The sequence below is a fragment of the Coregonus lavaretus genome (assembly GCF_964263955.1).
Source record: "Coregonus lavaretus genome assembly, chromosome: 11".
NCBI lineage: Eukaryota > Metazoa > Chordata > Actinopteri > Salmoniformes > Salmonidae > Coregonus > Coregonus lavaretus.
In genome coordinates, this window is record NC_139998.1 from 7101034 (window position 1) to 7123172 (window position 22139).

The 22139-nt window shown below is 43.1% G+C and overlaps 1 protein-coding gene across 1 annotated transcript in view; it reads left to right on the forward strand.

Moving 5' to 3' along the window:
- Window positions 1-22139, forward strand: part of LOC311137052 (contactin-1a-like) — a 128994-nt gene that overhangs the window by 47950 nt on the left and 58905 nt on the right. The window contains exon 2 of the mRNA XM_084171360.1: window positions 21621-21755. Within this exon, the coding sequence (XP_084027486.1) occupies window positions 21701-21755 (55 nt within the window). The 5' untranslated portion in view covers window positions 21621-21700. The remainder of the gene's footprint in view (window positions 1-21620; window positions 21756-22139) is intronic.

A 22139-nucleotide genomic window follows, 5' to 3' on the forward strand; every position in this document is an offset into this window, starting at 1 on the left:
TAATGATTCCTCTGACTGTAGATACGGGCAAGTTAAGGCGAGTGGCTATTTTCTTGTAGCCATTGCCTGACTTATGAAGGTCGACACAAATCTGCCTTACTTGAATGGTGTGTTCTCTTGTCTTTGCCATGTTGACAAATGGGTAAGAGAATTAGGCCTCTCTGTCACGTCATATTTATACCCCAGGGAAACAGGAAGTCATGAATTACTAATTAAAAGTTCCTAGATACCCTGACCAACTTTAGCAACTACAGAAAAATAGATTTAAAAAAAAATCAATTAAAATTTTCAGCGGAATTGTTAGGGGTGCCAATAATTGTGGGACACATGATTTCAATTTTTTTTTTTTTTTATGTGTGATTTTTTTTTTTACCACCAAAGTAATGTACTTAAATAAAAGGTTGGATTTTTCTCTTTTTTTGCATTTGGGTTCTATGTTGTTTAAAAAAAAATGAGAATTTTTGGAAGTCCTCGACCACATCTTAAACAGGGGTGCCAATAATAGTGGAGGGCACTGTATATATATCTTTTTTTTTCTATTGTGTCATTGACTGTATGTTTTGTTTATTCCATATGTAACTCTGTGTTGTTGTTATCGCACTGCTTTGCTTTATCTTGGCCAGGTCGCAGTTGTAAATGAGAACTTGTTCTCAACTGGCTTACCTGGTTAAATAAAGGTGAAATAAAAAATCAATAAAAAATCCCGGTCAATAGAGAGTCGTTTTCGACCTTTACCGGTCTGTAGCTTTGTTGTCCCCAATGTCTGCTGCTTGACCTTGTTCTTATGAACCGCCGTCTTTGAAATGTTAAGGATGGAAGCAACCTGACGCTCACTGTATCCCTCTGCCAGTAAAGCCAGAATTGAACCCTTCTTTTCCTCACACAAAACTTTCCTTTTCAATTCTTTTGGCATGGTCAATAGTTATTTTTTGATTAATATTACTTTTGAGGTACTATTAGCACAGTTTTTGCCATCCAGCTGGTCCTATTGCAAGAGGATAGTGATGACCACAGTAGTGGTTTTTATACTTTTCCTTGTTAAATAAGATTTGGTTCAGGTGATCACCTAATTAGTACTTAATTCAGTAGAATGAGGTGTGCCTGTGTTGGAATTCTACAGACACTGGAATGGAATGGCTGTCATACATGTAGAGATGCTGATTTAAGAAAAATTTGCAGTGGTCTCTTAATTTTTTCCAGAGCTGTATATATTTATACCATGGCATTGTTAAATACTCCTTTCTGATTGGCTTGAAGGGCATTCTAGAGCGTGCATTATTTCCCTTTATACAACGGGTGGGTCTAATCCTGAATGCTTATTGGTTAAAACCACATTCCAGTGTCTATTCCACAAGTTACCACCGGCTAAATCTATTACGTTAAAATGCCTATTTACTCTGTTCCATCTGACTGCGTAATCCACTCTCTCATCAGCCCAGCCAGGCAATTTATAAACTTGATCTCCACTATAAAAAGCATCTAGACATTATCTCAAATTTCTTTTAGACTAACATTTAGTTTTCAACAACAGAGATTTGTATAAACCTTGCTGTCTGTCTCTCCGACATTTGCAACATTGTTTCAATATTCAAATTTGATCTCCAGCTGTCCCATAGTAATGAGTCAGACAGCATTTCTCAGCCAGTCGAAATCATGAATCAGCTGGCATCATTTTTATGGATATATACAAATAAATGTCAATTGAAAAAAGGTAACACAAAATGCAGTGTAGCTAGTTTGCAGTCTTTCCAGCTTCAGTTTGAAGTGATCGTGTTAGCTGTGTTGTTGGCTAGCTCCTCTGAACAACTGTGTCCTGACGAGTGAGCAAACTTTCTATGCCAGGCGAAATCGTGCCTCATTAGCTAATTTCTATGGATGTATCCAAATAAATGTCATTAGAAAACAGCTTAAACAAACGCAAATGCAGCTACTTTGCTGTTATTCTGGCTGCACTTTTTGACGTGACTGTAAGTTGGCCGTAGATGGCTAGCTAGCAAGCAAGGGATAAGAAGGTTGCCAGCCAGTATGGCAATGGAACATTTCGAACAAACGACTGGATTGCGTCCATAGATACGGAACAAAAAGACTGAACGACTGGGTCGCGTCTCTGGCAACCGAACCGATAGAACGAACGACCAGCCGGCTTGGGTAGCAACCCTAGATTTGTGTCGGGACTTGTGGAAGGATGAAATAGATGTTTTAAATATAATGAAAATATGTCAATCATTATTTGAATATGTTGGTAACCCATTGTATAAATGTGATAATGCCCTCGAAGCTGGTGTTTGGAGGATACATTGGCACGGTTTGCCGGCCCTCACTTCATCACGGGACTAAAAACACCTGTACCAATATATACTCCAAACACTGGCTTCGATGGCATTATCACTTAAATAACGCACAGTATATGCCCTCAGACGAACCATCAAACAGGCAAATCGTCAATACAGGACTAAGATTGAATCCTACTACACCGGCTCTGATGCTCGACGGATGTGGCAGGGCTTGCTAAGTATTACAAAGGGAATCCCAGCCGCGAGCTGTCCAGTGAAGCGAGCCTACCAGATGGTCTTATTGCCGTTAATGCTCGCTTCGAGGCAAGCAACACTGAAGCACGCATGAGGATAGTGCGTATAGCCCAGTACATCACTGGGGCCAAGCTTCCTGCCATCCAGGACCTATATACTAGGCGGTGCGGAGGAAAGCTCAAAGAATTGTCAAAGACTCGTCACCCAAGTCATAGACTGTTCTCTCTGCTGCCGCACGGCAAGCGGTACCGGATCGCCAAGTCTAGGTCCAAAAAGGCTCCTTAACAGCTTCTACCCCCAAGCCATAAGACTCCTGAACAATTAATCAAATGGCCACCCGTACTATTTACTTATTTTTTTACACTGCTGCTACTTGCTGTTTATTATCTATGCATAGTCACTTTACCCCTACCTACATGTACAAATTACCTCGACTAACCTTTACCCCCGCACATTGACTCGGTACCGGAACCCCCTGCATATAGCCTCGTTATTGTTATTTTATTGTGTTATTTTTATTAAATTTTTTACTTTAGTTTATTTAGTAAATATTTTCTCTATTTCTTGAACTGCATTGTTGGTTAAGGGCTTGTAAGTAAGCATTTCACGGTAAGTTCTACACCTGTTATACTCGGCACGTGATAAATAACATTTGATTTGATTTGGTTTGATATCAGCACGGTAGAATTCAATGGCTTTAGTTCATTCTTATATGTTCTATACTCCGGACTCTCACACTGCTCGTCCTAATATTTATTTATATATTTCTTAATTCCAATCTTTTACTTCTTTAGATTTGTGTGTATTGTTGTGTGTTCTTAGATATTACTGCACTGTTGGAGCTAGGAACACAAGCATTTCACTACACCCGCTAAAGACGTGTATCCGCCAATACAATTTGATTTGATTTGATTCGATACATTTCACCTCTGTAAACATACAACAAGTAGTGCACTATATACGGAATAGGGTGCCATTTGGGATGCAGATATTATGTGTCATACTGTAGAGACCTTTTATAATGAGTTTGTGCGCATGAATAAAGTGCTGTTATTTGATTAGCCATGTATGAATTGTAACAGGCAGGGAAATGCTTCTCCCTTGGGTCCCTCTTTCTGCTCCTTGACAAATTCATGAGAAAGCACCCATGTGTAAAAGAGGAATAGGGCACTTGTTTCGTTAGTAGGTCACGTTAATTTTCCCTCGAAGGACAAACTTCAATTCAAGTAAACAAAAATTGACTGTGAATATTATTACCCATTCACTGTTGATGGTAATGATAACCCTTGAGGTACGACCCTGAATATGCTAATCTGGATTTCAGAGGTTACCTTCTGTATAATAGGTCAGGTTGATTTAGTTTAGTGTTTCTTCTCTTCTTCCATGCAGCGACTAATCCAAAGATAACATACTCTGTTACCTCTAGCTTTATTTAAAAATGCACAGATAGCACTTTGGTAGAAGGGTTGACAGTCTCTGTTTGCACGCCACCTTCTTTCACTGAAACCAGATTAACCCTGGTTCAACCTCAGAGATAGACATTTGGTTAATTTAGCTCATCCTGGTGTGTTCTGTGTTGGTTAGAATGGATTTGGCTTAGCCCTGTACCGTAAAAACCACATTGTTGTTTACTGACTGTTATTGTTATTCTCTGGGTGTGCTATCTAGAACCATGTAGGGTTCTTCGGCTGTCCCAATATGAGAATCCTGTGAAGAACCCTTTTTGGTTCCACCAAAAATAGTTATCCTATGGGGACAGCCGAAGTAGCCTTTTGGAACCCTTTTTTCTAAGAGTGTTGTTATGCAAAAAGAGGCTAATACATTTTTGGTATTGTCATTGGTGTTGCTTGTGCCAGACTCTTACCAACTAAGCCACACAGAGCTGTTGTACATGTATGGCACCAGGCAGCAAAAGAGGCTTTGAGCACCACATATCTCAGTGGTCAAATCTTGGCAATCATGGGTCATTTTCCTGCTTTTGGTTTAGGCTCAATTCAAGCCTCTCTTGTCTGAGAGTTGAGGCCCAACGTTTTATTATTAACAGCAACACAATTATCCAGGTTTCAATCAAAATTAAGTACCTGCATATATACACTCTGATTAATTGACCTGAATGTCTTAACTAGAGTCTATGTCTGCGCCCCCGTGGAAATACAATTAGCATAATAAAATAATCCCCATCAAAAAATCTGCATCTGCGGTGGAAGGTGGCCGAGCTACAGCGGTGTTTGTCAAACTATGAGACATCCTGAAAATCGGTCTTCTCACTTAAACGTCTGTAGTGTCTATGGAAAGATGAGACTGTCATGAACACGATGGTGTTCTCCATTTTGACCTACGACCCCCACAAGCATGACGGGACTCGTCTGAAGTCGGTTCCGCCGATCTGCCAACTTCTGTCTATAGTGTCCAAACAGTTTGGGCTACACACTAATATGGAAAGGTGAGACTCTCACGAACACTTACATGTCAGTTGTTTTGCCCTAGGACGCACATAAGCCTCACAAGACTTGTCTGAAGGTAGCCCCGTGCCAGTTAAAAAAATGAATGGAAGTAGTTTAGTGCCATTCTTTATATATGTATACAGTACCAGTCAAAAGTTTGGACACACCTACTCATTCAAGGGTTTTTCTTTATTTTTACAATTTTTTACATTGTAGAATAATAGTAAAGACATCAAAACTATGAAATAACACATATGGAATCATGTAGTAAACAAAAAAGTGTTAAAACAAATCAAATATATATTTTATATTTGAGATTCTTCAAATAGCCACCCTTTGCCTTGATGACAGCTTTGCACACTCTTGGCATTCTCTCAACCAGCTTCACCTGGAATGCTTTTTCAACAGAAATCAAAATCTCCAAAATCTCCAATTTGGACTCCAGACCAAAGGACATATTTCCACCGGTCTAATGTCCATTGTTTGTGTCTCTTGTTCTTATTGGTGTCCTTTAATAGTGGTTTCTTTGCAGAAATTCGACCATGAAGGTCTGATTCACACAGTCCCCTCTGAACAGTTGGTGTTGAGATGTGTCTGTTACTTGAACTCTGTGACGCACTTATTTGGGCTGCAGTTTCTGAGGCTGGTAACTCTAAGGAACTTATCCTCTGCAGCAGAGGTAACTCTGGGTCTTCCATTCCTGTGGCGGTCCTCATGAGAGCCAGTTTCGTCATAGCGCTTGATAGTTTCTGCGACTGCATTTGAAGAAACTTTCAAAGTCCTTGAAATTTTCCAGATTGACTGACCTTCAAGTCTTAAAGTAATGATGGACTGTCGTTTCTCTTTGCTTTTACCAAATAGGGCTATCTTCTATATACCCCCTACCTTGTCACAACACAACTGTTTGGCTCAAACGCATTAAGAACAAAATAAATTCCACAAATTATATTTTAAGAAGGCACACCTGTTAATTGAAATGCAATCAAGGCAAAGGGTGGCTATTTGAAGAATCTCAAATATAAAATATATTTTGATTTGTTTAACACTTTTTTGGTTACTACATGATTCCATATGTGTTATTTCATAGTTTTGATGTCTTCACTATTATTCTACAATGTAGAAAAACCCTGGAATGAGTAGGTGTGTCCAAACTTTTGACTGGTACTGTATATATATGGATACATAATAATAATCCTGATCTTTCTTGTATCTCTCAGATACAGGACAGACACTTTAAAACAAATTTCCTTTTGATAAAAATATTTGGAGTATCTGTCTTTCCATGTATGAATGTGTTATTCAATGTGTTTCTATGGGCTAATAGCAGTAAGGCCACATGTATTTTTGTATATATATTTGTTTGACCTAAAGGGGTCCTAAAATTCAAAATCAAATAGCTAAATGATCGATCCTTGGTATGACCATCTTAAAACAATTCCATATGTTAGCTTACTAGAACCCCCCCAGTTTAGACTCTTAAGGATTAACGGATGGAGGCAAGTGTTTGGGGCAATGTGGTTCTTGACCTGATAGTAACTTGACTTTATAGTTAGAATTAGAGATCCCCAGTATGCTTCGCCTTCACGTACAGACACACACGCACACACGCGCGCACACACACACACACACACACACACACACACACACTCTGCCACCCCCAAGTGGTAACAGTAAAGTAAAAGTCAGTTCAATCTGGTTGCATTTGGTTGGTTAGTCTACTTTAGAAAGATAGATTGAAGAGGAAAACACAATCAAGTGTAGGTTACACAGCTGAAGAGACAGAACATTAAATTTTTTAGTCATTTAGCAGACGCTCTTATCCAGAGCGACTTACAGTTAGTGCATACATTATTCCCCCCATTGGAATCAAACCCACAACCCTGGCATTGCAAACGCCATGCTCTACCAACTGAGCTACATCCCTGCCGGCCATTCCCTCCCCTACCCTGGACCAATTGTGCGCCGCCCTATGGGTCTCCCGGTCGCAGCCGGCTACAACAGAGCCTGGATTCGAACCAGGATCTCTAGTGGCACAGCTAGCACTGCGATGCAATGCCTTAGACCACTGCGCCACTCAGGAGGCTACATGCTGTGCAGACTCTAATAACCTCGGTGTTGTAATCCCCTCTGGAGAATCTGTAGCTCCTCTGTAGTTCTGTGTTGTACCTTGTGGTTTGGAGCTCTCATCATGTCCAGTAGTCTTACCAAGAGCCTCCAGGTGAGACACATAAGAATGCAGAATGTTAGCCTCAGCATTTTCTTGGCATCTACAATTAGGCTAAGACAGCTTCCATACAAAATATACTGTCAATGTTGTACATGTACAGTAGCTTTATTCATGACTACATAACCTGATGTTTGAGCAGCTCTTGTGGTTAGATGGGTGGGGTCGATAGAGAATGTCGGACTCTCGGTTGCCCATTCAGCATATTCTCATGATCCTCTTGTATTCCTATCAGTGTTCGTGGTTGTGTGTTTGCATGTGTGTATGTATGTGTATGTGTGTGCGTGTAAATGTGTTCAGTGTAAAGACTATAGTGCTGAGTCAGAAGACTGGAGTAAATCACATAGAGGAGAACTACCTCAGAGCTGTGTGTGTGTGTGTGTGTGTGTGTGTGTGTGTGTGTGTGTGTGCGTGCATATGCGGGTGTGTGTGTGTGCATGTGTGTGTGTATGTGTGTGTGTGTGTGTGTGTGTGTGTGTGTGTGTGTGTGTGTGTGCGCAACATACACTACACACAACACAAACCCAATGCTCAGCTATTATGGTACAACAGTACCGGTATGTGCTTTGCATAGAGAAAGGGTGTTGCGTTGGAGGATTTGGGACTTTGATTAGCCAGCATGGCAGCCTTTGTTTTTGAATGGGACCCTGCGTAGTTAAAAGAACAGTCTTAGAATGTGTAATGGCCACTAATCGGAACCTGGCTAAAAGAACATGAGCCTTCACTATGTAGTCTCAGGGAACACCCTTGACTCTCTTCTTGTCCTCATTAGCTTTTCAAGTATGATATTTAGTGGACTAGAGATATTAGATATTAGTTGGTGGCTTTGACTGATGCACTTTTACTGAGTTGCATTTTCCTGTTCCCTAGAGAGACCAGTAAGATACAGTGCCTTGTAAAAGTATTCATCCCCCTTGGCGTTTTTCCAATTTTGTTGCATTACAATCTGTAATTTAAATTAATTTTTATTTGGATTTCATGTAATGGACATACACAAAATAGTCAAAATTGGTGAAGTGAAATGAAAAAAATTACTTGTTTCAAAAATTCAAAAAAATAAATAACGGAAAAGTGGTGTGTGCATATGTATTCACCCCCTTTGCTATGAAGCCCCTAAATAAGATCTGGTGCAACCAATTACCTTAAGAAGTCACATAATTAGTTAAATAAAGTTAAATCACCTGTGTGCAATCTAAGTGTCACATGATCTGTCACATGATCTCAGTATATATACACCTGTTCTGAAAGGCCCCAGAGTCTGCAACACCACTAAGCAAGGGGCACCACCAAGCAAGCGGCACCATGAAGACCAAGGAGCTCTCCAAACAGGTCAGGGACAAAGTTGTAGAGAAGTAAAGATCAGGGTTGGGTTATAAAAAAATATCCCACGGAGCACCATTAAATCCATTATAAAAAAAATTGAAAGAATATGGCACCACAACAAACCTGCCAAGAGAGGGCCGCCCACCAAAACTCACGGACCAGACAAGGAGGGCATTAATCAGAGAAGCAACAACAAAGAGACCAAAGATAACCCTGAAGGAGCTGCAAAGCTCCACAGCAGAGATTGGAGGATCTATCCATAGGACCACTTTAAGCCATACACTGCAAAGAGTTGGGCTTTACGGAAGAGTGGCCAGAAAAAAAGCCATTGCTTAAAAAAATAAATAAGCAAACACGTTTGGTGTTCACCAAAAGGCATGTGGGAGACTCCCCAAACATAGAAGAAGGTACTCTGGTCAGATGAGATTAAAATTGAGCGTTTTGGCCATCAATGAAAACGCTATGTCTGGCGCAAACCCAACACCTCTCATCACCCGAGAACACCATCCCCACAGTGAAGCATGGTGGTGGCAGCATCATGCTGTGGGAATGTTTTTAATCGGCAGGGACTGGGAAACTGGTCAGAATTGAAGGAATGATGGATGCCGCTAAATATAGGGAAAATCTTGAGGGAAACCTGTTTCAGTCTTCCAGAGATTTGAGCCTGGGATGGAGGTTAACCTTCCAGCAGGACAATGACCCTAAGCATACAGCTAAAGCAACACTCAAGTGGTTTAAGGGGAAACATTTAAATGTCTTGGAGGCCTAGTCAAAGCCCAGACCTCAATCCAATTGAGAATCTGTGGTATGACTTAAAGATTGCTGTACACCTGGAGCTGGAGCAATTTTGCCATGAAGAATGGGCAAAGATCCCAGACATACCCCAAGAGATTTGCAGCTGTAATTGCTGCAAAAGGTAGCTCTACAAAGTATTCACTTTGGGGGGGGGGGGGGGGGGGGGGGGGGGTCGGGGGGGGGGTTGGTGAATAGTTATGCACACTCAAGTTTTCTGTTTTTGTGTCTTATTTGTTGTTTGTTTCACAAGAAAAAATATTTTGCATCTTCAAAGTGGTAGGCATGTTGTGTAAATCAAATGATACAACCCCCCCAAAAATTCATTTTAATTCCAGGTTGTAAGGCTAAAAAATTGGAAAAATGCCAAGGGGGGTGAATAATTTCGCAAGCTACTGTAACTGTTGAAATGTCCCAATTATTAAATTATGTCTGGTTACTTATTTTTTTTAGGGTGGATGACTAATGACAATACTGTGGTTAATTTACTTATACAATGCAACATGAATAACAAGCACTAATTTTTCTCTCCTCTGTCTCCAAACCATTGCAGTACGGTCTGTGTCACTGTGATTCCTTCCCGACATGTTTTAAGGCTTCTGGAATGAGCTTAGCTCAATTAAGGTCAATTCCCTCATCTCACAGTGTTGCCGTGGTCGGCAGGGCATAAATTGCCCAGTGAAGAGGGATGATGTGTGTGTGTGTGTATGTGTGTGTGTGTGTGTTTGTGTGTGGTTGTGTGTGTGTCCAGTTAAGATAGATGGAGATGGGACACACAGAGAGAAACAACATTGTTTTCTGTATGATTACGCAGACCATGAAATCCGATAAATCCAATCAATCCCAAGCCCCGTTTGTGTTTCTCTGGTCTCTCTTTCTGTGTGTGTGCATGTATTGTCTCAGAACACAAGGCGAGTTCTTATCTTTAGACTGATTGCACTATTTATCACCATGTCAGAGGTATCTGGTGATGTATTACATCTCAAAAGACCAAATGAATTGCAAGGAGTAATGCATCCAGTACTGTAGTAATGCTAGTCTCGCTTGCCAGACTCATGGCACTCCAGACATGGCGGCTATGTTGAAGAGACATTAGTAATGTGGACTCAAACCCCGCCCAAAATCGACTTATCTATTGTCTTACAAATCCTTGCAGCTCTTGCTCAGCACTTTGTCGTAAATGGTGACTGGATTATGTCCCCAATGGAGTCCAAAGGCTACATCTAATTAGTTTGGGATTCCGGACTTCAACATCTTGTATTCAATTTAAGTCTATCTTCATCTAATATTTGTGAAATTTAAAACTTAGCGGAGCTCATTCATAAATAAATAATAGAGCCAGCTTCACAGTTTCGTTCCCCACTTAAGTATCTTTTCACTGAGAGTTGTAAGAGCAACTCAGAATAGGAACTACAAATTGGGGCACACTCTCCCGAAAGATAACGGGTATGGGATGAAGGGAATACTTTACCACTAAAGAAAACATGGCACCACTGAATGTGTTTGACAGACTATGTAGGTATTGAATCAGAACAACCCAGAGAGAAAGGATTAATGGCAGTGCTTTAGTGACATACACATATTAATTAAATCATCTTTCACATCCTATCCCCTCATGTTTAGTGTGGTAAGGATGTTTACAAGATGCTGAGGCTTGTTCTTCCGGCAAAACATATATAATTGTTTTATCATTCAAGTCTAATACTCTTGCCATTATACTTACACTCAAGTATCATCTTCAGTCCAAACAATATCCCCATGGGCTTGTGTCACAGCGAGCATGATGATGATGATGAGGAGGAGGAGGAAGAGGAGAAGGAGGGGGAGGAAGAGGAACAAATTGAAAAGGAATTTCTGCACTTGAGGTGCTGTCTCTCAAGGTCTCAAGGTCTGGCCTCCAGCCAGGGTTATGACTATAGAGAGAGAATGTGTGTGTCTGTCTGAGAGTGAGTGAGACGGGAGGGGGGCTTAAAAGATTAGACCTTCCCCTGTCCCCTGTCCGCTGTGTGTGTGTGTGTGTGTATGTGCATGCATGTGTGTGTGCCTCTGCCTCTCCATCTGTGTGTGTGTGTGTGTGTAGCAACGACCCCTCGGCGGAGCTACTCTCTCTGCGCTGCGGGGAGGCGTCTTCAATGGCAGGGTATTTGCATTGCTACCGTCCTGCTCCTCTCCGTCAGGGAATTAGACTTTACTCCTCCGCCTCTCTGACTGAGAGCTTCTCTCCTCTGATTGCCTCCATGCATCCATTGCTGCGCTCATTTGTGAGACCGACAATGGAGAGAAGGATTTATCGGACAGTCGGATGGGAAGGCCTGTTTGAGAGGATGGTAGCGACACGGGCCGCTAAGTAGGTTTGTTTTCTCACAAACACGCACGCAACCTCATATGCACACACACACAAACACACATGAACAAGTGCGCTCACATACGAACACGCACGCACGAAGGCACACGCACACGTGCACGCAGACACGCACACTCACACACACACACACACACATAAATACATACATAGAACAACAACACTGTCACGACACAGTCCTTCAAAAAGGAAAGAGGAGGCCACAGCAGATGTTTTTCCACTCTATTTTGTATCCTGGTTATTTTCAGGTCCAGGATAATGACTCAATATGATGTTACAGGTTATGGATATGGATATGAATTAATGTAACCCCTCTGAAGGACCAAATATAATTAAGCAGAATGCTCGTGGCTTATTTTATTATTCTGTTAAAGCGTTTTTTCTCTCTGTGGTTGAGGCGAAGTTAATCTTTGGTCTAATGTTGGATTCATTCCCTTTAATCCAATAATGTAATGAATGGGGCTAGGCACTTGGAAGCCTCGACATAGATTAATCTGTTTATTGTTTGTCTCATAGGTTTAGCCGGCCAATGTAAATGGCATTGACGCCTCTCTGGGATTCATTGCACTGTAATTTCCAATATATTCATAGCATACTGAAGGCCCTTCTTGGACAAATTATGTTTTTATTTTCTATTCTATACATGCATGATGCATTAGACTACATTTTTGTAGTTTTTAATTTTCTATTTCTTTACCCTTTTTGTATTAGTCTTCGACATAACTCTTCCTGATCTTGGTCTGGGACTAAGCACCTACAGTATATCTGTCTTGAAGCACCAATTCGACTGTTGATGTGTCACTGTTAGCTACTGATTACAGTTATTTGTGTTGGAGGAACCAATAGTTACTAGTGAGTGTGGGGGTTAAGATGTGTATTGTGTTTAGGGCCTGATGCTTGTCACTGCTAACCTATACTATTCTATAGAGACCACTTAGCTGCCATCTTCTCAGACCAGATGTGTCATATAGTAATTGAGCTGTGAGCTCTTTTTCCTCTGAGAGTTCAGTCCTCCTTTGACCTTTTGCCTAAAGCTCATTAATCATGTTTGGGTTTATAATGGCAATCTTTCCTTACCTCGATTCAATACCTCGATACAACACCTCAATACACATGGGTTACTGATGTGGAGTGTTTGTTTAGTAAGGAGTGTGTGTATGTGTGTTTGTGTGCGGGTGCATACATGCATGTGTGTGTGCGTCCATGTGTGTGTGCATCCATGTGTGTGTGCACATGCGCGTACGTGTGTGTGACTACTGGATTGAAAGTTCATCCCAGTTCACATGACAGTTATCAGTAATTACTCCTGTGGAGAAATCTACCGTATAGCCATTTACCCCCTGACCGACATTTAATAGACATGGTTATGGAGTAATGTGTGAGTGGGAACAGTAAGAACCAAGAGAAAGGTCAAGTGAATAAAGAAACATATTCTAATCTTATTTACAATAAAAGTAACTCTAAAATGACACAATACATTATGTACCATTCATTTCTATTGGGCACAAAATAATCTGAAACACAACCAAAGCAAACAGCAAATGCATCCAACAAGTTTGTAGAGTCACAAGCTTGATGTAATCATTGCATGCTAGGTATATGGGACCAAATATTAAGCTTAAGTGAATAAGTGAATTCGTCCCAATACTTTTGGTCCCCTAAAATGGGGGGACTATGTATAAAAAGTGCTGTAATTTCTAAACGGTTCACCCGATGTGGATAAAAATACCCTCAAATTAAAGATGACAGTCTGCACTTTAACCTCATAGTCATTGTATAATTTCAGTACAGAGCTCACTGTAGGTGTGAGTGGGAACTGTAAGAACCAATGGGAGCATAATCAGTAGAGAAAGGTCAAGTGAGTAAAGAACTGTGTCTCCATGGTGACGTGACAGTTAATGCCCTATAGGAGATTAATCATGAATGGACCGTATACAGGTTTAAATGATCACCTCACTCCAGTCCAGTGACATCTTTATCAGTGAAATTGGTTCATAGGCCTACATAAAAAGATGTTATCACATACCAGTTGCTCAGATTCCTGGTTAGTGACATTTCAGGAACTTGAAAGGCTTGATATCTGTCATTAATTGAATAATATAAAAGGTCTTAGTAATCTGATTAAAGACATATGTAAAGAAATTAAATAAAATAAAAACATGATATTCTATACTTCAAGTCATGACTTCACTGATAGATAGAGTATCTGATTTTATCAATCTATTTGTAAATAGCATTGCTTAGTGTTGCCCTTAAACATTACTTTAGAGGAGTCTATATAATAGAAAGGAAACTCAAACATGCTGGTAGTCTTGATGCTTCCCAACAGAGGAGTCTACAGCCATGGCTTAGGGCAAAGCTACTGTAGTGCTGACTGTAGAGCATGCATAGGCCTATGGGATTGATGTATAGCCTAGACTAGCATTAAACTCGAATGCAGGGCATGGATTGAATGAATGTTTGTGCTGGTGTTATTGATATACAGGTCCGCTGGTGTGCATAGCCTTTGTGACCCTAAAGGCATTATGTTGACTGTTAGAGCAGGATAAACGGCTTACATTACATTAGTGTGACAAGTGGAGACCGGAGAGAGTGAGTGACAGCTTGACTGGGCTGTCTACAATGGGATTACATCACGATACTACGCCTTCTGTTAGGGGCATTATTTTCAGTAGCCTAGTTAGTGGGATGTGTACCATACTGTACCATACTGTACCATACTGTACCTAGTAGCGGGCTACACTTATAAAGCAGTTGTTGTTATGAATGTGCCAATGAAATCAATAATCAATACAGTTCTTGACAGTTTGTGTTTTAGGGTTCATACTTCATTGTCTTATCTGTCCTCTTGCCAACATATCATTGATGTAACTGCAAAGTATTTTTGCAGGGATTGCTACTAGCGTTAGCGCAATGACATGCTAGCTGTTCCCATAGACTTCCAGTCATTGAGCCAACGTCTATCCATTTAAAAGCGCGTCTCGGCAGAACATTAATTTAAAAAAAAATTACAGCACATTTTTTGCAGCAGTGGCAACAATGTATTTTAATGAATATAGGGGAAACACTGGAGATGTTTCCCTGTGCTACAGGATGGTGAGGCAAGGCCAATTCCATTTGTTTTATGTAAAGACAGGGAAGCAGTGTCGGGAAACAAGTGAAGCAATTTAAAGCCTGTATCAAGGCTGAATTGGAGAGATGTAGAGTATGGAGGCCACATTTCTATCGCCTGTTGCTCATTTTATATTCACAAGTTAATGATTTTTGATCATTAATTCATAGGGGAAGGCTATGATATCTAACAAAGGCTGAGACCAGACTGGAGTACTTCAACACTGTACAGCACTGTTGTAGTACTCCGTTCCGGTTTCGGTCTTTCTCTGACACATTTTCACATGTGGATAGTTGAATAGCAGTGATTCTACATAAACACACTGTTGGCAGATGGTGTACAGTACAGTAGGTACCTACTGGACAAAAAATGGTTGAATCAACATTGTTTCCACGTCAACTTTTAACCTAAATCCAATGACATATAGATTTGTATTTTATTTTTTATGTTGAATTCACATTAGCTGACAACTCAACCAAATGTAAATCAAAACTAGACGTTGAACTGACGTCTGAGCCCAGTGGGTAAACACTGTGGGGAATGATAGACAGACCTATCTGATCAAAATAATTGAAGCATACTGCTCTTACACCCAGACTACTGGTTTATAAGACTGCAGCCTCACAACCACGTTGTTAGTATGCACAACTTGACAGCGTTTCCCTCCTTGGAATTCAGTCCAATCAATTATATACTGTATGTCTCCTTCTTTCCTTTTTCTCTCCTTATATATTTTCTGCAGCATTTGGACAAAATGTTCTCAGAATGACCACAAGATCATGTGGGATATGATGATGTACTGGCCATTCTCAACTTCCTCTCATGTGTGAGGACCAACTTACATTCTTAACATGTACAAAGCGGTAGCAAGGGGACCACATTGAATAGCCCATGTTTGTGGTCAGTTCATAAACCAAAAATGTCATATTTAATTGACACTCTTGCTATGATCTTTGACCCCAGTGGTCACTCACTCCCTTTCTGATTGAGACCAATCCTGTTTTAACCCCTTCTTGGTATCCTCTATCATAGGATTACTTTAAATCTGTCTTGATGAGTCTCTCTCTCTCTCTCTTTCTCTCTGTCTCTCTCTGTCTCTCTCTGTCTCTCCCTCTCTCTTTCTCTCTCTCTCTGTCTCTCCCTCTCTCTTTCTCTCTCTCTCTCTCTCTCTCTCTCTCTCTCTCTCTCTCTCTCTCTCTCTCTCTCTCTCTCTCTCTCTCTCTCTCTCTCTCCCTCTCTCTCCGTGCATGCTATAGGGAAGAGTAAACCCCATCCATCTTGTTTGTGCAGTTTACCACTCATATATTCCCCCGTACCCTCCCCCTCCTTGGCTCTGACCAGGCTGATAAGGGCTGATGTCCTCATAAACCATAAACTCACTGTATCCTCTCACCCCCCCCCCCCCCACCCCCTCTATTATGTGACTTAGAGTAGACTCTGCACTTGTCACTCTGTGAGCCCCCAACAGATGCCCTGGGGGGGTCAGTGGTGGGGGTGAGGAGTCTTGTTAAACCATAGCTAATGTTATTGGTTACTGGAGTGTGAAAGTAAAAAATCAAAGAAGATCACTGAATCTGAATTGAAATCCTTGTGTTATATACTGTATAAGGGGTCTTGAAGCAATCTCTGGATTTCACACCAGAAAGTCAAGATGAGAAACCCAGCCCGAAAATCTGACCACATGCAGTAATGGCGTGTGATTTATAGAGGATAAGAAATGGCCTTGAGGCCTGGCTGTCGCATCCCCGGCTGGTGATTTAGTGTGATAAGTGAGGTTCCTTCATCAGGTTCATTCAGACTGGTACAATAGAGGAAATTGGAGCCTGAGGAGACCATATTAATACTGATTATTAGATTCACTACTGCAGCTCCTCTGCTGACTATTTGATTCTAGCTCATACTCTGATACATTCCCCAGGAAAAAGAAAGCCAGGCGCCGGCACTTAGATGCCTGCTTAAATCTCTCAATGAATTTGAGGGACCAACAACTATCCAGGTTGTAATAGGTCTATGTGAAATATATATTTGATAGATCTATTCTAGAATCTGCCTCTGCATATCCTCTCCTAGGTGCACTTCTTAAATTCATTCATGAATCATAACTTAATAATGCTGTAAAAATGAGGATCCCAGCTGTTTGCAGTGTATGAGAGTCTCTGGGTTGTTGTGCTGGCTGTTGAGAGCCTTTTACTGTATCATATTGTTTTGTTGTGGGCCTAGAATGAATGACCTGGGGCTGGATCAAACTGTATTCACGAAGTGTCTCAGAGTAGGATTGGAACTGATCCTAGATCAGTACTCCTACTTTAAGACTTTATGAAAACAGGCCTAGGTCCCTAGCAACAATGGCGTTCTGGATTAAAATTAGAGTTTGCATAGTTTTTATCCACAGTCACAAAAAGCCCCCTGCAAACACACAACTGCTCCTTTTCAAATGTGTTGCTAGGATACGAGCGCAGCGGAGATGAAATCCCCTCTGTGTTTCGTTTCTCCAGCTGCAAAGCTCAGACATTATGTTATGTGTGTGTCTGTGTGTGTGTGTGTGTCTGTGTCATCTGCATCTGTGTGTGTCCCCGTGACTGGACCAGTATGATGCACAGCCTCTCATATCAGACCAGTTAATCCCATTTAGTCCTGGTCAGGGTTAGTTGAGGGAGAGGTAGTGTTTGATGAGCACAGCATCTTCCTCTGGAGAGAGAGAGAGAGCTGCTTTGAGATCTTCATCCTAATGCCACCTCTCTTTTTCACTCTCCAGTCCACCAACTGATACCCCAGGCAGGCAGAGCAGAACTAATCAATATTCGCCCTGTTGTTGGGCAATTACACTGAAGATCAGGGGTTGGAACCAGTTCAGGGAACAGAACAGAAAACCGGAAAATAACATTTTTTGAGGAACAGAATCAGAACCGGGAACAAAAGTGATCTATACTGTTCTGGAACAGAGCTGTTATTTTAAAAGCAAGGGAACTGTTTCAGAGGTTTTAAAAGGAACAGAAAGGAATTATATAAACCATTACAGTTTTTTGTTTCAGACTGGTTCAGAACTTTGTTTTGTGGGTCAGAACAGTGTAATGAAACAAAAAAAAGAATGGTTCTGCTCAGAACGAAATGATTGGAAAATAATTTTGGTTCCAACCCCTGCTGAAGATACACTAATATTTCATGCTAATAGCTCATTAGCGCGTTAGCAATCCAGCATGGCTTGGATATGAATCGATTGTCTGAATAATTGTTGCTGTTGTTGATTGATGTTATTATTGTCAGCATTTCAACTGCCGTTTGGTGCTGATAAAGTAGTCCTCTGAAAAGGGTCTATTTAATGCTTAGAAATCAGTATCTAATTCAAATGGGAGACCCATGGGGCGGCGCACAATTGGCCCAGCGTCGTCCAGGGTAGGGGAGGGAATGGCCGGCAGGGGATGTAGCTCAGTGTCACGCCCTGGCTCTGGGGACTCTAGTATGTTGAGCCAGGGTGTGAGTTTTCTTGTGTTTTACATTCTAGGTTAAGTATTTCTATGTTGGCCAGTGTGGTTCTCAATCAGAGGCAACGAGTGTCAGCTGTTGCTGGTTGTCTCTGATTGGGAACCACATTTAGACAGGCTGTTTTCCCACAGTGGTTGTGGGATCTTGTTCCGTGTTGGTTGTGTTAGACCTAGGACGTCACATTATCGTTTGTTGTTTTGTTCGTGTTATTCAGTTATTAAATAAAGTAAAATATGTTTGCATTTCACGCTGCGCCTTGGTCCTCCTCCTTCGACGAACGTGACAGAAGATCCCACCAAAACTGGACCAAGCAGCGTGTCCAGGAGCCATCGCCAGGGGAATCGCTAGCAGATCTCCGTGGCAACCTCGACTGGGTCAAGCCTAGTGAAGAGCAGAGAGGGTGGACTTGGGAGCAGTGGAGGAAGAGTCTCGACTGGGTCAAGCCAAATGAAGAGCAGAGTGGTTGGACTTTGGAGCAGTGGAGGAAGAGTCTGGCGAGAGATAGGGAGGCTTGGTCCACGGGGAGGAGAGACACCCAAAACATTTTTAGGGGGGGGCTCACGCCGTGGACGACGGGGCAGCAGGAGGCCGCGATGGAGCGGTCCAGCGGGTTTGCAGAGGAGGCCGCCAGGTTAAGGGGGCCACTGGTCACAGAGGAGAGGGAAAGTGTAGAGGCACGGCGAGAGGTACTGGGGTGTGTTACCAGTCCGGTCCGGCCCGTTCCTGATCCCTGCGTAGGGCCAGTGGTGTGTGTCCCCAGTACGGTCCGGCCTGTTCCTGTTCCTCGCATCGAGCCTGTGGTGCGTGTCGTCAGCCCGGCCTGTTCCTGATCCCCGCACCGAGCCTATGGTGCGCGTCGCCAGCCCGGCCCGGCCTGTTCCTGCTCCCCGCACCAAGCCTATGGTGCGCGTCGCCAGCCCGGCCCGGCCTGTTCCTGCTCCCCGCACCAAGCCTATGGTGCGCTTCGTCAGCCCGATCCGGCCTGTTCCTGCTCCCCGCACCAAGCCTATGGTGCGCGTCGCCAAACCGGCCGGCCCGCTCCTGCTCCCCGCACCAAGCCGATGGTGCGCGTCGCCAGCCCGGCCCGGCCTGTTCCTGCTCCCCGCACCAAGCCTATGGTGCGCTTCGTCAGCCCGGTCCGGCCCGCTCCTGCTCCCCGCACCAAGCCTATGGTGCGCGTCGCTAGCCCGGCCCGGTCCATTCCTGCTCTCCGCACCAAGTCAGTGGTGCGCTTCGTCAGCCCCGTCCGGCCCGCTCCTGCTCCCCGCACCAAGCCTATGGTGCACGTCGCCAGCCCGGCTCGGCCTGTTCCTGCTCCCCACACCAAGCCAATGGTGTGCGTCGTCAGTCCGGCACAGCCCGTGCCTGTTCCACCGGTGCCTGGTCCGGTACCGGTCAGCTGCTCCACGCCGGAGCTAGAGCAATCCGCTCCACCATTGTTCAGTCCAGCTCCGGCCAGCAGGGCCAGACCGGACCAGGGGTACTTTGGGGGGTTAGAGAGGGAGTGGGGATCATGCCCGGAGCCGGATCCGCCGCCAAGGCGGAGTGCCCACCCGGTCCCTCCCCTGTGGTGTTTGATTGGCGCGGTCGGAGTCCGCGCCTTTGGGGGGGGGGTACTGTCACGCCCTGGCTCTGGGGACTCTAGTATGTTGAGCCAGGGTGTGAGTTTTCTTGTGTTTTACATTCTAGGTTAAGTATTTCTATGTTGGCCAGTGTGGTTCTCAATCAGAGGCAACGAGTGTCAGCTGTTGCTGGTTGTCTCTGATTGGGAACCACATTTAGACAGGCTGTTTTCCCACAGTGGTTGTGGGATCTTGTTCCGTGTTGGTTGTGTTAGACCTAGGACGTCACATTATCGTTTGTTGTTTTGTTCGTGTTATTCAGTTATTAAATAAAGTAAAATATGTTTGCATTTCACGCTGCGCCTTGGTCCTCCTCCTTCGACGAACGTGACTCTCAGTTGGTAGAGCATGGCGTTTGCAACGCCAGGGTTGTGGGTTCGATAAAATAATGTATGTGCTAACTGTAAGTCGCTCTGGATAAGAGCGTCTGCTAAATGACTAAAATGTAAATGTAAATGTAAATGAATTAAGGCAGTGGAAACGTATTGATAACAATACAAATGCTTTTATTATCTGATGAACAAGCATGCAATCCATCATTTTTAACCCCCTGGTGGTGTTTTATGAAGTGCCTTGTGACGAGCATCATTACCTGAGCCTGTCTGTCGCTATGGCAGACGTCTCCAGGGAGATGCCGCTGCGCTGTTCTGTTCTGCTGTTCCGCTGTCTGCAAGGAGCGCATTCTAGAGTGTTGCTGAAACAGCTGTTGCTTGTCATATTGTGTTTCCTTGGCGATGGGTTGATCATGTCACAGTACGCTCCAGGTCGTCTCTGACTCTGGTCTGGGGGGCACATAGTGACTGAGTGTTCAGCGATTGCCCACTCAGCTAAAACAGCGCTCAGGGAGGGTGGTTGCCTGTGACAACCATGGACCAGTCAATCATGGTGTTGACAACCTGTTAAGGAAGACAGGGAGATGTCTCCTGCTGTGGTGCCTAGAAGGCTGACATGATCAGTACTGTTGTTCAGGGCCAATGACATGAATAGTGGAAAGGATACTAGTACTGTACTCTACCAGAGTTGTCTAACTGGGCATGACTAGTGCTGTTCAATTGTAGGGTATGACATGTAGTCAATATGATCCCCCACCCCTTTGCCCTCAGAACAGCCTCAATTTGTCGGGGCATAGACTCTACAAGGTGTTGAAAGTGTTCCACTGGGATGCTGGCCCATGTTGAATCCAATGCTTCCCACAGTTGTGTCAAGTTGGCTAGATGTCCTTTGGGTGGTAGACCATTTTTGATACACACAGGAAACTGTTGAGCGGGTAAAATCCAGCAGCGGTGCAGTTCTTGACACAAACCGGTGTGCCTGGCACCTACTACCATACCCTGTTGTTCAAAGGGACTTAAATCTTTTGTCTTGCCCATTCACCCTTTGAATGGCACACATACACAATCCATGTCTCAATTGTCTCAAGGCTTAACATTTTTTATTTAACTTGTCTCCTCCCCTTCATCTACACTAATTGAAGTGATTTAATATGGTCAATAAAAAATAAAAAAAGTATCTAACATAAACATACTGTTGACACGTAGGTTTTGTGAATTTTGACACTCTTATGTAGGTGTCATAACCAGCCATAAAATAACTTGATTTAATGAGGCGTCTTTAAAGAAATGAATGGGCTACATGATGCAATGTTACGGTCATGTTTTAGTGGTGCAATGTGTTGACTCGGCTAGTTACAGTACATCTCTCTCCACTCTCTGTCTCTGTCTCTCTTGCAGGAAAAGCAGCCTGTCCTGCTAATGTTTCAACATCAGCTGTGGTTCTAAGCATCACCTCAGGAGGTTCTACACAGAGCAACATGCCGCACCTCACTGTGCTCCTCCTCCTCCTGTCCCTCACTCTCCCTTCCACTGGTGAGTGTCATATGGTAATCACACTCTAGGGCTTTTCACACTACCGAGCCGAGCCAAACCAAGCTGTACTGTGCTGGCCTGGTTATGCAGTCGCTGTAGGGTCTGGAACTTTACTGAAAATGAAAAGAAAATATCAGAGCTAGCTAACACAGTTTAGTTCGGGCCGGCACGATAGTGTGAAAAATGTACCAGTCTCATCTTCAGCTTAACTGCAGGTGAAATAGAATGTGTCTTGTCCATTGAATTGCTGCTTTTTGGGATGCAGTCAAGGCCAAGCTACTATCCACTGTATGTGCAGGCAGATAGAAAAGATCTGTCTGTGTTGTGTAACCCCAGACAACCTCTTCAGAAGTTTAGATTTCAATTCAGCTGAAGCAAAGAATG